Source organism: Sinohyriopsis cumingii, chromosome 1, assembly GCF_028554795.1.
Source record: "Sinohyriopsis cumingii isolate HCF-2022 chromosome 1, ASM2855479v2, whole genome shotgun sequence".
In the NCBI taxonomy this organism is placed as follows: Eukaryota; Metazoa; Mollusca; class Bivalvia; order Unionida; family Unionidae; genus Sinohyriopsis; species Sinohyriopsis cumingii.
Window position 1 is genome coordinate 189,038,404 of NC_142961.1, and position 18,388 is coordinate 189,056,791.

The 18,388-nt window shown below is 34.0% G+C and overlaps 1 protein-coding gene across 1 annotated transcript in view; it reads left to right on the top strand.

Annotated features, from left to right (window-relative positions):
• Positions 1-18,388, top strand: part of LOC149808558 (lymphotoxin beta receptor inhibitor-like) — a 28,658-nt gene that overhangs the window by 2,253 nt on the left and 8,017 nt on the right. The window contains exons 2-3 of the mRNA XM_089979094.1: positions 4,502-4,763; positions 6,756-6,910. Coding sequence (XP_089835220.1) covers positions 4,513-4,763; positions 6,756-6,910 — 406 coding nt within the window. The 5' untranslated portion in view covers positions 4,502-4,512. The remainder of the gene's footprint in view (positions 1-4,501; positions 4,764-6,755; positions 6,911-18,388) is intronic.

Sequence of the window (18,388 nt, forward strand, 5' to 3'; positions counted from 1 at the left end):
CAGGATTCCTAAAGTTGAATTGAGTTAATGGTAAGTAAAAAGAAAGTTTTAACATACTAGCTTACAGCCAGGTAGTCTGACTTCGTCTTCAACTCATTAGACAAAATACAAGCGGCAACTGCTTCTGTGTGTCATTCCTTTTTGATGAAGGCATGGATGGACATGAGCTGACCCCATTATCTGAATGGCTCACCAAGGACCAGGAAGTTATAACCACACTTATTAAACAAATGGGCCTGAAGGCTATTACTGCGTGCTATTATAAATTTAAAACCGACAGAATCTGGAGTTCAGCAATAACTGGTACTCATACAGCAAAAACTAATGAATACATTGTAATGATTTACCTTAAATGTTCCATCCATGTACCACCATTTCGTTTCTCACAAAAGTCCTAACTGATATTCAGATGCTAGCAGGAAGTGTTGCTCCCCATCCACTCTGATGCCTGCTTCCAAGAAGTCAGGAGAACTGATGAGGTCTCATTCAGCTATAAAAATAAGAACAAATAGATCATTGTTATCAATATCATTCCTGTAATAAAATATTCATAACTTCATCCTCTCATAATACACAATATGGAGCACAATATAGATTTGAATTTTAGTGTCCATATCATAGTGATTACTACAAGCTACAAATACAAAAGAGACAAAATTTAAACTAGCACAGTTTAATTACAAACTAGACTTTTTTTTTAGAAATGTTTGATAGCAGACAGTAATATTAATGAGCAAACATTATAAAAGATAAACATCAATTTAAATTTTATAGTTGTTGTTGTTGTGGCATTTAACGCCATTTTTCAGAACACGATAGGCTATGCATGGTGGCCAATATTAATGGTGGAGGAAGAACCACTGGCCCACGAGAAGATACTGGCAAGCTTTCTCACATGCCCACATTGACCAAATCCTAGACTCGAAACCACGCAGAGGTGAGATGGCAGTGATCGTATTGGAGCGCTTTAGACCACTCAGTCACTCAGGGTCCCAAATTTTATAGTAAATTTATATCAAACTGAAGATTTGTCTGAGTTCTATATAAACCACAAACTTCAAATCCAATGTTCTTGGCTCTTGTGGATGTATATATATACATATATATATAAAATCCTGGACTTATTCATACAGTATCATAGATTATCCAAATATAGTACAAAAAGCCTTATTTGTAAATGAATGACTGCTAGAATCTCATGTTATCTGTCATGGGGAACAAAGCATGGTTACCATAAACATTAAACACACAAAATATAATTTACCTTTTATAGACTTAATAACTTTATTACTGATCAGACTTCATGAAAAACGCAACCCTAGCTAGGTAGTAAATTTTAACTCGAGTCATCGTTTTGTCCTTCATGTTAGTGTTATCTGCTCCATTGTAATGTACAGGATCACCTCATAGCATCAAATGGCATCACAGCTATATTGAGCTGATTACACCTGAGAAGTATGATATTAAACCCTGCCTTTACTGAGCTGATTACACCTGAGAAATATGATATTAAACCCTGCCTTTACTGAGCTGATTGCACCTGAGAAATATGATATTAAACCCTGCCTTTACTGAGCTGATTGCACCTGAGAAATATGATATTAAACCCTGCCTTTACTGAGCTGATTGCACCTGAGAAATATGATATTAAACCCTGCCTTTAATGAGCTGATTACACCTGAGAAATATGATATTAAACCCTGCCTTTACTGAGCTGATTGCACCTGAGAAATATGATATTAAACCCTGCCTTTACTGAGCTGATTGCACCTGAGAAATATGATATTAAACCCTGCCTTTACTGAGCTGATTGCACCTGAGAAATATGATATTAAACCCTGCCTTTACTGAGCTGATTACACCTTAGAAATATATTAAACCCTGCCTTTACTGAGCTGATTGCACCTGAGAAATATGATATTAAACCCTACCTTTTCCTACTCTCATACAGAGTGATACAGCAATTAACTGTCAGTGATGCAATGGATAAGAGTGGATAAAAATATTGATAATATATGGTGTTTATTTAATATTCACCTAGATGGATACTAGTAATTAACATAGTCATGCATTTTGGTATGATAACTAGAGAAATTGCTAATGCATCATATTTGTTCTATATTTGCTTAGATGGAAATCAGCAGTTTGAACACAAGAAGTAAACATATATCCACATGAGAATCAGCAAAACAAGATTTGACGCCATTTATGCTGACATATTTACCTTGGTTTGATTTTGCATCAGTATATGAATGCTTGCCATCTGCTGCAAGTGTTAATAAATAAGGAATAAATATCTAGATATAATCTTGTTATCAGTTATACTTTCATTCAGATATATTTTATGTTTATGGGATTTGTTGACTTTAAAGTCCTAACCTATCTACAGGGTGGGTAGACTCGTTCCTAATCACTATGCTGGTCCAATGCTCAAATAAACAAAAATTCTTTCCAAAATAGGCTTTGGGTATATGGCTTGATAAAAATCACTTGTCATGGCTCAATTTGCCATGGCTCAAACTACACCTGTCTTACAGGGTAATATTATATTGCTACTGTTTGACATGGTAATAAATCGGATTTACTTTTTTAAAAATGTAAATACTTTAAATTAAATAATGGTCTGTGTTTATTTGTCTCTGAAAATTGTGTGCTTTAGACAAAAATAACTTTGTGTCTACTGAAACTTTGATTTGATTTATTTCAATAAATGCAATATTTTCTCTTGGCCTGATAGAAACTAGTACTTAGCAATGTTTTTTCTGAATGCTGCAAAAGCCTTCTTATTTCACAGTCCAAGTTGGAAGCAGAAATGAACTCCTAGTTGTTGTTGTAGGGTTTAATGCCATTTTTCAGTACATGATAGGCTATACATGGTGGCCAGTATTAATGGTGGAGGAAGAACCCAGGAAATCCCTGGAAAGAACCACCGATCCTCGAGAAGCTACTGGCAAGCTTTCTCACATACCCACATTGGCCGAATCCGAGACTCGAACCCACGCAGACAGAGATGAGATGACAGTGATCCGTAATGGAGAGTGCTTTCTGCCACTCAGGGCCCCGAACTCCTGGTTATATTGGCTTTTTTGTTATTATCAATCAGTAAAAGCAGTAGCTTCAAGTTTCATAACTGGTTTTTGTCTTAGTACTATAGGTGTATGCATTACAGAAAACATTCACTATGTATAAATCAGTAGCAATACAGTGTTATAATCTTCATTCCATTATATTATAGCCAAGTCACTAATCCCCTAGCCTAGCCAGATTGTTCAACAATTTTGTAGGTACTGCTCAATATATGTAACCAATGATGCATGATCAAGAGACAGCCCATTATTATCAATGCAGAAGAAGTGAGTGCTAATTATAGGTAAACAATGAAATACAGAGAATGGAAATATACTGTTCCACATTCATGTACAAATTTGTCATTGCTTATCCTTCTAAACTATTTGTCATAAAACTTTATACACACATTCATACCGATGAATTGGTGCTGCTGCTGAATCTTGGTATCTCTTCTGCTCACAACTGTATGGCTATCTCAACATGGGATTTTCAATTGTGGACTTCTGACGATACCTGGTATGTGAAAATGGTGCTTCTCATGGCTCCAATATGGCTTTATTGTGCAAATGTTTCTGTCGCTACTATCCCTGAATGGAAGTGACACAGTGACGTCCAGTATGCCCAACACAGCAGCTAATTTGAACATCTTGGTATCACTGAAGAACATCAGAGACTTATGAACGCCAAGTACTTCAGAGAAAACAGTAATCTGACCTTGAATTACTGAAAATTCATTTTATTCAGTAATGTGTTATTCCCTTTGAAGGTCTCTTTTTCTTTGACATGTAACAGTAGATATACATAATCATCCCAAAAGATTGTAAGAGATTTATTTTCAGCTTGACAGGAAAATGTCAGAGATTTATTTACAGCAGCTTGGCATGGTAATATAAGAGATTTATTTGTTATGTGATTCCAATATAAGAAATTTAATTATAGCTTGACATAAATTGTAAAAAATTTATTGACAGCTTAATATGGAAATGTATGAGATTTACTTCCAGTTTGACTTGGAAATGTAAGAAATTTATTTACAGCATGACATGGAAATGTAAGAAATTTATTATCAGCTTAATATGGAAATATAAGAGTTACAGGTTGACATGGAAATGTTAGAAATTTATTGACAGTTTAATATGAAAATGTAAGAGTTACAGGCTGACATAGAAATGTTAGAAATTTATTGACAGCTTGACATGAAAATGCAGGAGGGTACTGCATTCACACTCATTTTACTGCATTAAGAAAAGTTTTGATGAAATTATTTTCCCGAAAACACAGCTTAAAGAATTTTTAAAATTGCTCAATATCAGTAAAAACATGAGTGTCATTAGTCACTTCATCGATGACAAAACTCTAATGCAACTACCTAAATGAACTAGCAGCTTTTCCCAAATATATCCACAGATTGTGTTTTTTTTAAATATTTCAGACTGCAACAAGATGAAGACCGCTGTTGGTGTTCTATGTATATATGTGAGCTTGATCTCCTCCACCTATCAGCAGGTGCCAGGGGTGAACCCAGGTCACTATCAGCAACAACAAGTACCTCAACCACCATCGGGCAGTTACCAACAACCTCAACATGGAGGGAGTCAGCATCAACCTCACCATGAAGGCAGTTATCAACAACACCAGACAGTTGAAGGGCAATATGTACATAAGTTTGGTCAGGAGGAATTTCATGATGCAGAGTACGTTGACAATTTTCCATGATTCATTACAAAATACATTTCATGACGCAGAGTATGTTGACAATTTTCCATGATTCATTACAAAATACATTTCATGATGCAGAGTATGTTGACAATTTTCCATGATTCATTACAAAATACATTTCATGATGCAGAGTATGTTGACAATTTTCCATGATTCATTACAAAATACATTTCATGATGCAGAGTATGTTGACAATTTTCCATGATTCATTACAAAATACATTCATTTTCTTATTTTAAACTCAGTAGTTCTTCATTGCAGAGGTTCTTATCTTGATTGCATCAAATTTATTGTATTCCTAAATAAACAAAATTGTGGATAAACAAGGTTCTTGCCATTCTGCCACAAAATTTTCTTTTAGTAGAATGTAGCATTTTATAACTTGAATTGTTATAGATCGTCTATGGCTTGCTGTTCTGTACCTTAATTATTATAAGTTAATTTAAAATGGGATCATGTAACAGAAAAATATTCTGAAATTACATGAACAGTTCCCAGTGAAATTATATAAACATGAAACACATCTTGACTTACTATGAGTAACTACTTAATAAGATTGAATGGATTGTGTGTTCAAATTTGAATGATATTGTAACCCTATGCAGGTCCAGGGATGCAGAACTGGATCAGTGCCATCTCATGCATGTCATTCATTGGAAGAATGAACCATGATGGCACAGTGGGTAGCATGCATGACTGGCACCCAAATGGGAGTTGATTCAAATTCTACCATTGGATCAGCCTGGGTTAGCTATCATAATTCATTGCTGGGCAAGGCACTTTGCTTCAATTGCCTAAGTACTAAATAACCTCTTTGTGTTGATGTGCCATAAAACACCAAACCAAACACTTAATAATATTACGTGTACATTCAAGGAAGAATAATTTGCTTCAAAACTTTTTTTTATTTGCTTAGGTTCAGTCTGGGTCTCAGTGACAGCGTACTAAGATGTACTAACACGTACAAATTGCCCATTTTAAAACTCTAGACAGCGTACTAAGATGTACTAACACGTACAAATTGCTCATTTTAAAACTCTAGACAGCGTACTAAGATGTACTAACACATACAAATTGCCCATTTTAAAACTCTAGACAGCGTACTAAGATGTACTAACACATACAAATTGCCCATTTTAAAACTCTAGACAGCGTACTAAGATGTACTAACACATACAAATTGCCCATTTTAAAACTCTAGACAGAAAGGAAAAGCTGGGTTATTATTTTTTGTAGAAAGCTGTTAGAGGTTTGCTTTGGGGAAGCAATTTTATACCTTATTGGAACCGCCAATTGCAGAAGCAAGGGAAGTAATCTGTATGGCTTAAATAATGTTTGGTAGTCAGGGTTAACTCCCATGATTTGCTGCTGTGTCAGCACTCCCCATTTTTATCTACTAGGTTTTTTGCCAGATTACTGCAGCATAAAGCATTTTAAGCAGTAGATCTGACAACATTTTGTATACTTCTTCCTTTTTGTATTATTCAGTTATGTTTGATTTCTGAAATAGAGAGAACAACATTTTTTATTGATTTTATTCTTGCAATTTAATTGTGAACATGGTTTCAAGAACTGTTGTTGTACATTTTCAGAAAATTTCTTTGTTATTGTTAAAGGCATATAAAAACATGTACGGTTCTGGTTACCTGACCAACCCTATTTTTTCCTGCCAACCCTAAATAAATTTTAAAATTAAAAAAATATTTGGGGAGAACAAAGTTAACAAAGGGATGTAACTGTTGTCAGTAACATTTGATAAACTGATAAATAAAATGATTAAAATTTCAATGACATTAAGATTTGTTTTCTTGATATATAAGGACTAAACAGATAAATAAATTTTGGATATTGGGGGCTGACTTCTGCAGAAAGAAAGACGAATAATGCCATAGTTTTTCATTAAAAGATATGGACAAAATATTGCTACCAAAACATGTTCAGTTATCTTGGCTGGTCATCTTTTACAGACACATCAAGGAACATTTAAAGGAAGTGGTTGATAAACCAAAAGAGCAGATGACAGATGAAGAATTGGAATTTCACTACTTCAAACTACACGATTATGATAACAACAACAAACTGGATGGCACAGAGATTACAAAGGCCATTACACATTTCCATAGTAAGTTGTATTTATTATTCATCTACTATTTTGAAAGGTATAGTTTGATTTTAGAATGGTCACTTTTGCTGCTAGGTTACCATATAAACATGCTTATAAGTCGAGTCCAACTGTGCTGGCAGATCTGGTTCTATGTAATTTGTTAGGATGATCTGCTGGCATATTGTTTGGTGTTTGCTGTTGGACTGGACCTGTAAACTAGTATATACAATAGGTGTAATCAGACCTAGGATTATCTCCCTTAGTTAATTTGTTTCATAAATATTTTGGGAGTTCCAAAATGTGGAGATGTTGTCTATCCATCTGTCAGCTACCAGTTTCTTTTCCTCACAATAACTTTAGTTCCCCAACATACATAGTTACCAAAGTTTGTGGATTGCTTGACTTTGGGGGAAAGGAAGAAACCTAATGACTTGGGGTTAAAAAGATAAAGGTAACTACTAAAAGAAGAAAATTGTGTCTGCACAGTGAAAATGTTAGTTTAACATGACAGATTTCTGAACAAACTTTGTGGATGGCATGCAGTTGGTTTAAGGAAGAAGCATATCCACTTGCTAGTCAGGGTCACAACTGAATGAAGAAAAATTATTTCCACACAGACTTGTGTTCAGTGCATTTACATCAATCCTAATTAAATCAGTTCAGTTGTTCTTTGTTGGAAAAAAACTTGTTGACACTAGAGTATAAAGTAATTCATGTAAATTATGTATGTCTTTTACAACATCTTGACAGCAGAGTATAAAGTAAGTCATGTAAATTGTGTATGTCTTTTAAAACATCTTCACAGCAGAGTATAAAATAAGTCATGTAAATTGTCTTTTGAAACATCTTGCACAAGCAGGTGACCTGATATTTTAGAAAATTAATAACGTGTCTGAATTCTGAGATCAAATTTTGAGTTTATCTTAAATGTGACTATTAAGTTGGAGTCCGATTTTAATCTAACAATGTTCACATGCTCCTTAAGGGTCATGGAAAGTTACTGATAAATGAACACCTCATTTAAAAGCCCTGAAAGTCATTGATTTTTATCTAGGTCATTGAAATTTCTTAAATTTGAGGGATTTTGCATAAAAATAAAGTATGATGGAAAATTTAGCTTTTCAGTCATTTGTTTTACATTGCATGAGGATTGGAAGTACATTTTGATATTTCCATGAACTACTAGCCATTCTTTTATTCCCATGAACTACTAACCATTCTTTTATTTCCATGAACTACTAGCCATTCTTTTATTTCCATGAACTACTAGCCATTCTTTTATTTCCATGAACTACTAGCCATTCTTTTATTTCCATGAACTACTAGCCATTCTTTTATTTCCATGAACTACTAACCATTCTTTTATTTCCATGAACTACTAACCATTCTTTTATTTCCATGAACTACTAGCCATTCTTTTATTTCCATGAACTACTAGCCATTCTTTTATTTCCATGAACTACTAGCCATTCTTTTATTTCCATGAACTACTAACCATTCTTTTATTTCCATGAACTACTAACCATTCTTTTATTTCCATGAACTACTAGCCATTCTTTTATTTCCATGAACTACTAGCCATTCTTTTATTTCCATGAACTACTAGCCATTCTTTTATTTCCATGAACTACTAGCCATTCTTTTATTTCCATGAACTACTAGCCACTCTTTTATTATCAGAATCCTTGAAAAGTAATCTCACATTGTGTTTAGTGTGCCTTTCACGTGTTGCATTTAACACCAGTACTTGTTCACTTCACCACTTGTTATCAGTTATCAAGAATGGTTAATTAGCAACAAGGTTTTTGTCAACAGGCAATCATCACCAAATTCCCAGAAAGTGTGCACTTAGCAATAGTTGACTACAAGAAAAAGACTTCATTAAGTTGCTGAGAAATGATGCAAACATAAAGCACATTGTGTGGTGTGCAAGAAAAAACAAATATTGCATTAAATGTCATTGTTGCTAAAAACAAAAGAAAAGAAAAACTAATGAAAACACTGACTTACATTAGGAAACATTTATGTTATGAATGGACTGCCTTTTGATCAAATATCAGCATTGGTATGTTTGGACATCAAGTTATGGTCAACTGGTCAGAACTGGAGCATATCATTATGGCAGCTTACAAAGCCAGTTTTCAACAGAAGTGGACCAACTTTAATTGTTTTTTTGGCATGTTGCTTCATTCAGTGGGATGTTTAAAAGTTCCGAATCATTTATGACTTCACTGAATTCATTTCTGATAAAATGTCAGTATTTGTTGATTGCGCTTTAACTTATAATGAGTTAGACAAAACAGGAATATATAGCTTCTTGAAAAACCAGAAAAAAATATTGAACAGACATAACAATTAGTGTGTACATCTGAACTTTTAAATCACAGTGGAGCAAAGAAGTATATTTTCTTTTCTGTCTCTGTCTCGGAAATGACCTGGCTGTGATAGTGTCAGCTCCAAGGAGTAGAAGGGTCAGTTTCAGAAATTTGTTAGAAAATTTAAGGACAAGTGGAAAAGTGAACTGACGATTCTGCGTTGTACATCATTGATATTTGAATAATATATAACCTTCATAGTTGTATGGGTATATTCTTGCATATAAAATTATTTGAGCAGTTGATATTTGAATATGTTGAAAAGTTGAAAATATAATAAAGTATAAAATAATCCTCTGTTTTATATACAAAATATACACACAGTAACACATAGTTAGAAAGAGAAACCCTTTATAAAAAATGAGATTTTGTATTTCTAACAAAATACTGTACAAGTATTTCTCATTATTCAGCATGAGAAAATAAATCTTAAACATTATTTGTTTCCACCAATAATGAGGAATTACAGCTATGTTCTCATGACAGTCCAAAAGAATTCACTCTCGAGATTTTAGTTTTGACTCCTGAGATTTTGGGGTCAAGGGGTCAACTGACTCTTCAGTTTGGAAATCTACTGAGAACCCTGCTGTTGGACTTGTATTTTTCCTTATTTCATTAGTCCAATGGCTTGCAAAACTTGATATGTAACTGACATTGTTTTATGCAAAGGACCTGTAAATTACTAAATTTTCTAGATATTGTTTGCAAATTTCAGCATCCAGCTTTTATTTTAACTATGTACTATTTGTATTACTTTAAAGAAAGGACAGCGTAGTTGCATTACATTAGAGGAAGGACAGTATTGGTCAAGATTGGTTGGTCAACATTAAAGAAAGGACAGCATAGTTGCATTACATTAGAGGAAGGACTTGGTTGGTCAGCATTAAAGAAAGGACAGCATATTTGCATTACATTAGAGGAAGGACAGTATTGGTCAAGATTGGTTGGTCAACATTAAAGAAAGGACAGCGTAGTTGCATTACATTAGAGGAAGGACAGTATTGGTCAAGATTGGTTGGTCAACATTAAAGAAAGGACAGCATATTTGCATTACATTAAAGGAAGGACAGTATAGGTCAAGATTGGTTGGTCAACATTAAAGAAAGGACAGTATAGTTGCATTACATTAGAGGAAGGACAGTATAGATCAAGATTGGTTGGTCAACATTAAAGAAAGGACAGCATATTTGCATTACATTATAGGTCAAGATTGGTTGGTCAAGGATGGGTCAGCCATTTTTTTTATGGCAATTTTTACTTCCAATCACCAAAAGACAGAGCATTGCATTCTACAATATCCATCTGTCCAGCTGTCTGTCTGTTACCTATTTTGTTTCTACATAATAACCAGTTTTCCACAATGTACCATTACCTAACTTTTACTTCAGGTAAGGAAGAAGCCTGTTGATTTGGGGTCAAAAGGTCAAAGACTGAAAGAAGAAAAACTATTGCAATTATAGACCCTGACTGACTTTTGAATGGCTGGTGTAATTTAGAAGCCTATTAATTTTAGGTGTCAATATCAGTATGACTAAGAAGTAAAAAAAATAGTTTCTGAAGAATTTTTTTAGTTCTGGACCTTTGACCTTTATGAAAGTTTGTGGACAACTTATACTTTAGGTAAATAAGAAGTCTCTTGATATTGGGACCAAAAGGTCAAAGATAAAGGTAACTGACTAAAAACCAGTAGATGGTTTTTTTTTGCATAATGAATTCAGTTCTAAACCATATACCTTTTTGAGAACTTGTACATGTACTTAAGTTGTGAAAAGTTTTATTGAATTTGTGGTCAGAATGTCAACGGTCAAGGTCATTATGATTCATAACTTTTGTTCTTCAGTAAGTTGACCAATTATTGTGGACGACTTGCACCTAGAGTAATAAAGAAACCTATGGATTTGAAGGTCAAAGGTCATGGCCATGTTAGCTAGGGGTGAAATGATTCATTGATATATCACTGCATCAATTCTTTGTAATACCATTACACATATTGATCCAAGAGAATTGATTCCAAATTAAACATACCTTGTACCTTTAGTATTCAGTAGTCATTTACCTTTTTGTTCTTTAAATTGGGAATTTCTGATACAGATGTCACAGGCACAGGCATATATTTTTGTCATTTATAAAAGAAACACAGATTGACAACACCCACTTGTTCCTTCTACAAATTAACACAAAGTGACATGGTTTATAACTTCCCCTCCCCCACCCTAGCTGATTTCATGCTAAATATATCTTCAGAAGTGTATCTTCAGCATAAAAGAGGCATTCAGATGTTTTCCCCATGTATAATGAAGTAGTTTACTCCTACGCGATGTTGTTGTGTTGCTTCATATCTTGTCTCCTCAAGTTTAATTTGATGACCATACTTCTAGTGTGTCACACAGTGAAAATTGTTATTTTGAACTTTGTTTGGTGGTTGTTGTATGTTCCAGTTCTGGATAAACAATAACCACCAAATCTGAAAACAATGTAGCTTATTCCATATGTGATACTGGAACTATTAGCCAATCAACAGAGAAACTCAGTGCAAAAGTAGTTATTAAATGATCTGTAATGTACATGGGAAGGAAATTTGGATTGTCTCTTTTATGTTGTGATATTTAACCAGTGACTGAACGTGCTGATGGGATAAATAAAAGTAACATAGAATTGGCAAGGGTGCAGATTTAAAATTGCACCAGCTTCTCACCTTGCATAATTTCTTTATTCGAATCTGAAAATAATTTAGCTTATTCCATGTGTGACACTGGAACTATTAGCCAGTCAACGTGAAGCTCTGTGCAGAAGTGGCTATTAAATGATCTGTAATGTACTTAAATCATACATGGGAAGCAAATTTGGATTGTCTCTTTTATGTTGTGATATTTAACCAGTGACTGAACATGCTGATAGAAATGGCAAGGGTGCAGATTTATCACCTTACATAATTTCTTTATTTATTTTATAGAAGGGAGTGGATGTTATACATTTTCTTCTTCACTAACAAAAACAAGTTTCTTTGGCCACGGCATTTATTTTGCATTGGCCTGAAGTACAATGTGATTGATTTTGTTGGTATTCATTGACACTCCCACACCTGGACTTGTTCTAGATGAGATTTTCCTTACAAGAGAGCACCATAATGGGATGTTTTTAATGGTTCAGTCTGAAATGACCTAAAAGTTTTAATTAAAATCACTGACAACTGACAAGTAGTTTGTTTAAAAATATTTTTGTTACCTTGTCAGGGATGAGAATGGCATATAAACATATGTGAAGTCTATGTATGTTTGTCTGTCTGTAATCTGTTGGAAATAAGACACATAAATGGGCATAAGCTCCCACTGACATACCTTTTAAAAAGGGAAGACCGTTATGTATCATAGGCTGTGTATGGTGAATCATTTACTTTTGCCATTAAGGTTATGTCTAGTAAGAACAACAAGTTTAGTTGAAGACTGCGTACATTGACCAAAGGTCCAGGTTATTGAGACCTGTTGGTCAGTCAGTCATGCCCTGCCAGTGCCTATGGAGAGGACTAATACACATGCCATTCATGGATCTCTTTTGTTCATAGATTTTTTACCTGTTCTGAGCTATATATTCCCCACTAGCACCGTAGCAAAGGAAAATTCACACTAAGTTGATCAGCATGTTCAACGTGCATCTTATGTTTGCAGATTTAAATAAGAGAGATCAGTATGGTTGTTTATGACACATGGAGAAAAAAAACTCTTAGTGCTTCTTTATATTTTTTTTATACTATGTATAGGTTTTGCACACTAAAGGCACTGTCATATAGGTTTCATGTATAGGTTTTGCACACTAAAGGCATTGTCATATAGGTTTTATGTATAGGTTTTGCACACTAAAGGCATTGTCATACAAGTTTTATGTATAGGTTTTGCACACTAAAGGCATTGCCATATAGGTTTTGCACACTAAAGGCATTGTCATATAGGTTTTATGTATAGGTTTTGCACACTAAAGGTATTGTCATATAGGTTTTATGTATAGGTTTTGCACACTAAAGGCATTGTCATATAGGTTTTATGTATAGGTTTTGCACACTAAAGGCATTGTCATATAGGTTTTGGACACTAAAGGCATTGTCATATAGGTTTCATGCATAGGTTTTGCACACTAAAGGTATTGTCATATAGGTTTTATGTATAGGTTTTGCACACTAAAGGCATTGTCATATAGGTTTTGCACACTAAAGGCATTGTCATATAGGTTTTATGTATAGGTTTTGCACACTAAAGGTATTGTCATATAGGTTTTGCACACTAAACGTATTGTCATATAGGTTTTATGTATAGGTTTTGCACACTAAAGGTATTGTCATATAGGTTTTATGTATAGGTTTTGCACACTAAAGGCATTGTCATATAGGTTTTATGTATAGGTTTTGCACACTTTTTAGTCATTATTATTGTGAATATACAAATAATTATAGGTAAAATATTAATAATAATTTTCAGGTGATTCTTACCAACAAAATTTATGTTTGACAAAATATCTTTGAGAATATTAAATTGTTATGTGTACAAACAGCTAGAGGGTACAATTTAATTAATGATTTGTATGGTTTTGATGGTGTATTAAAACTTAAAGGTTAATTTCTATATACATGTAATAAGGTGTTTATATTAGGAACACACACACACACACACACACACACACACACACACACACACAGCTTACTCATAATGAAGCACCTATAGGAGCCATGTTTAGTGCGATATATGCTGATTTATCACTGTCATATTCAAGGATTTTACTGTAACCAGTTACCTGTCGGTATTATCCTGTATCAATTGTTCATTGATGGTCATGCATTGTCTATCAACTTTCTTAAAAATCACTAAACTGATTTTATCAAAATTTGACATAGAGCATCCTTGCAGGAATTAATCCATTTTTGTACATGCTATCCTGTGTGGCTGAGTGAACTAAAGCACTCACCTTTACTGATCACTGCCATCTCATCTTATGTCCATATGGATTCAACTCTTAGGCTCAGTATATGTGGGTATGTGAGAAAGACTGCCAGTAGTTTACCATAGGCAGATGGTTCTTCCTGGGTTTTTCTGCATTCTTGCTACACCAATCATACTGCCAGCCATGTATAGCTTATCTTGTGAAAAATGGCATTAAGCACAACAATAACAAGTTTTGTACAAAACTGATGTTAATCTGTCACATACCCCCCTATGGAATTATCACTAACACCGGAGTAGGACGGACAATTAAAAGATTAAATAGCTCCTAGTCCCCAGTCAGTAAGGACGATGGTCTAGGTGTATAAAATATAAAAATAATAAAGTGAAAGGTATAACAATTTAATGTCATGGTATTAACAACTACAGGACATTTTTTCAATGCAATTTCTTTCAGTCAGTACAAAAACCTATTCAAATTCCCAGAAAACCCCAGGTATAATCAGAAACCCATGGGAAACTACTGGCAAGCTTTCTCAAATACCCATATTGGCCAAGCCCACGAGTCAAGCCCACACAGACACAGACACAGGGAATGTAGAGACACCTTCGCACAATTCTTTTCATAACCAATCAAAAGAATTCTTATAAATTGTAACACAGCTAATACTGATTTCTTGGTAACACAGCTAATAATGATTTCTTGGTAAGACAGCTAATACTGATTTCTTGGTAACACAGCTAATACTGATTTCTTGGTAACACAGCTAATACTGATTTCTTGGTAAAATGCTCATTTTTGGCTTTTTGATATATGTAAGCCAAATGAGTATTCTATGACAGTACCATGTTGGCCTCTTTTTGATATATGTAAGCCAAATGAGTATTCTATGACAGTACCATGTTGGCCTCTTTTTGATATATATAAGCCAAATGAGTATTCTATGACAGTACCATGTTGGCCTCTTTTTGATATATGTAAGCCAAATGAGTATTCTATTACAGTACCATGTTGGCCTCTTTTTGATATATATAAGCCAAATGAGTATTCTATGACAGTACCATGTTGGCCTCTTTTTGATATATGTAAGCCAAATGAGTATTCTATGACAGTACCATGTTGGCCTCTTTTTGATATATGTAAGCCAAATGAGTATTCTATGACAGTACCATGTTGGCCTCTTTTTGATATATGTAAGCCAAATGAGTATTCTATGACAGTACCATGTTGGCCTCTTTTTGATATATATAAGCCAAATGAATATTCTATGACAGTACCATGTTGGCCTCTTTTTGATATATGTAAGCCAAATGAGTATTCTATGACAGTACCATGTTGGCCTCTTTTTGATATATATAAGCCAAATGAGTATTCTATGACAGTACCATGTTGGCCTCTTTTTGATATATGTAAGCCATATGAGTATTCTATGACAGTACCATGTTGGCCTCTTTTTGATATATGTAAGCCATATGAGTATTCTATGACAGTACCATGTTGGCCTCTTTTTGATATATATAAGCCAAATGAGTATTCTATGACAGTACCATGTTGGCCTCTTTTTGATATGTGTAAGCCAAATGAGTATTCTATGACAGTACCATGTTGGCCTCTTTTTGATATATGTAAGCCAAATGAGTATTCTATGACAGTACCATGTTGGCCTCTTTTTGATATATGTAAGCCAAATGAGTATTCTATGACAGTACCATGTTGGCCTCTTTTTGATATGTGTAAGCCAAATGAGTATTCTATGACAGTACCATGTTGGCCTCTTTTTGCTAGATTATTCCAATTTCATCCTGCAATTATGCCTATCTGATTGGTTTTTCTGTTTATCTTGTACCAAAATATTTTTGACAAGAATCATAGAATTTATAACAGTGGTTTTTGCACTAATCATTTTTTTGAAGTTATCTCATTCATAGATGATAAAAACGCTTTTTTTTATTTTTTATTTTACCTCAAAAAATGCGTTTTTTTACGTTTTTTATATTTGGTACTTCCATTTATTTTATCATCGGCCATACAGGCAGTCCTCTGTTATATTCTAGATAACAAATATTGATCAATAATGAATCTATGATGCTAGCCTACGATACTTTACGTAAACATGCTACAACATAGTGCTGATATCTGGTAGTGTAAGCCAGGCATGTATACATTGAAGATGACGCTGTGTTTAACCTTTTGCAGTCCCTTTTTTGGAACTTTAAAACTGGTATGTAGCATGTAAATAAGTAAAATATTGATTTTTGTGTTGCCTAAAAACTACTGGAACGTTTTTTTTGTTTTTTATTTATTGAGAAAAAAATGCATTTTGTTTATGTTTTTTATTTTAATTTTAACGTTTTTAACATCTATGATCTCATTGAGGAAATACAGCTACAAGATAAAGGCAAAATATTGAGATTCAGACTTTTTGATTTGAAGACAGGTTTTATAATATTAAAAAAATTTGAGAAAAACTGTCAAGAGATGTGCAATTGGAAGACTGGTTTTGAGATATTAAAACTTATTTTCCTGTGATGGCATATGTTAATAATTTACAGTTATAATCTTTTGAATTTTGATTGTTTCCTGACAGACTTCCATTGAAATCCAAATTTCTATTTCAGTTCATTCTCTTTGATTAATCAAAGATTTGTTTGTATTGAGTGCACTCATAAGAGCATTTTTGTATTCCTGTAGTGTTATCAATAGTGAACAATTATGTTTATAATGAACATCCTAGACTACAGTGAGGGGCCCCTTGGGAGTTACACATTCTGGCCAACATCCAACATGTTTTGTGCTTTCAATAATTAAAAGACACCCCCTGGGGAGAGCTAACAAGGTGGGTGGAGTCAAGGCCCCCTAGGTCCCCTCATATCAGGGTTTGTTATGTCAACGACAAATTGTGGTTAGAAGAGACTGTGTTGCTAAATGAAGAGAAATCAATAATTTGCCATATTTAGCCTCTTGTATGTGAAGTCTTGTGTACAGCCTTAAGTACACCAGTATAGTCAGGCATCCTGAAGTATTAATGAGTCCATCTTTAAACAAATTACTCTCCACCTACCCTGCTGTAGAATTGTTGGTATTAGGTAGGAATGTTTGTAGGTGTTTTTTCCTTGCTTTATGATTAATAACAAATTTATAAATTTGAACTTGGCAATTATGGAGAAGAAACATTTCACTAAAATCATGAAAACAAAGCCAGTTGCAGTAATTCTACTTGGTCTGATGCCAGATAGAGATGGCCTGTTGTAGGACTGTTTTTATCCATTATTAAACACATAACAGATAACTTATATGTGGATTTATAAGTTGGGTCCAAATGGCAGATCTTGGTGTGTGCAGTTTGTTAATAGTAATATGTTGAACACAAACGCTGATCTGCCAGCACATTATGAAACAGAAAATCAAGGTCTACATTGTTTCAGGTGGACTGGGCTTATAAACGAGTATATACGGTATATGAATAAAGATAGTAATCTTCGGGGGGGGGGGGCCAACATTTCTTTGCATGTTAGGTCAGTAGTTGATTTATGTATGTCTATACATGTCTAACAAACAGGCTGAACTTAAAACTGAATGTGGATGAATTATTTGCAACATATAGAGACAGATGTATTGATGATTAATAAATAGACACAGATACCATATGTACTCACTTATAAATTAAATCAAACTGCAAACTGCACAGACACAGATCTGCCATCACATAATGTGCTGGCAAATCTGGGTCTCTGAAGTTTGTTAGGATTAATCAGTATAACAAACAACATATACCCTGGTCTACATGCACATTATGCTGTGACAGTTCAGCATATTTGTTGTTTACAGTCTGATTTAACTTATAAGCGAGTACATATGGTAAGCAATCAGCTGACGGACAAATGGAAATAAAAATACATTCAGATAGATGTGGTCAATTCAGACAAATGGAAATAAAGATACATTCAGATAGATGTGGTCAATTCAGACAAATAGAAATAAAGATACATTCAGATAGATGTGGTCAGTTCAGACAAATGGAAATAAAGATACATTCAGATAGATGTGGTCAATTCAGACAAATGGAAATAAAGATACATTCAGATAGATGTGGTCAGTTCAGACAAATGGAAATAAAGATACATTCAGATAGATGTGGTCATTTCAGACAAATGGAAATAAAGATACATTCAGATAGATGTGGTCAATTCAG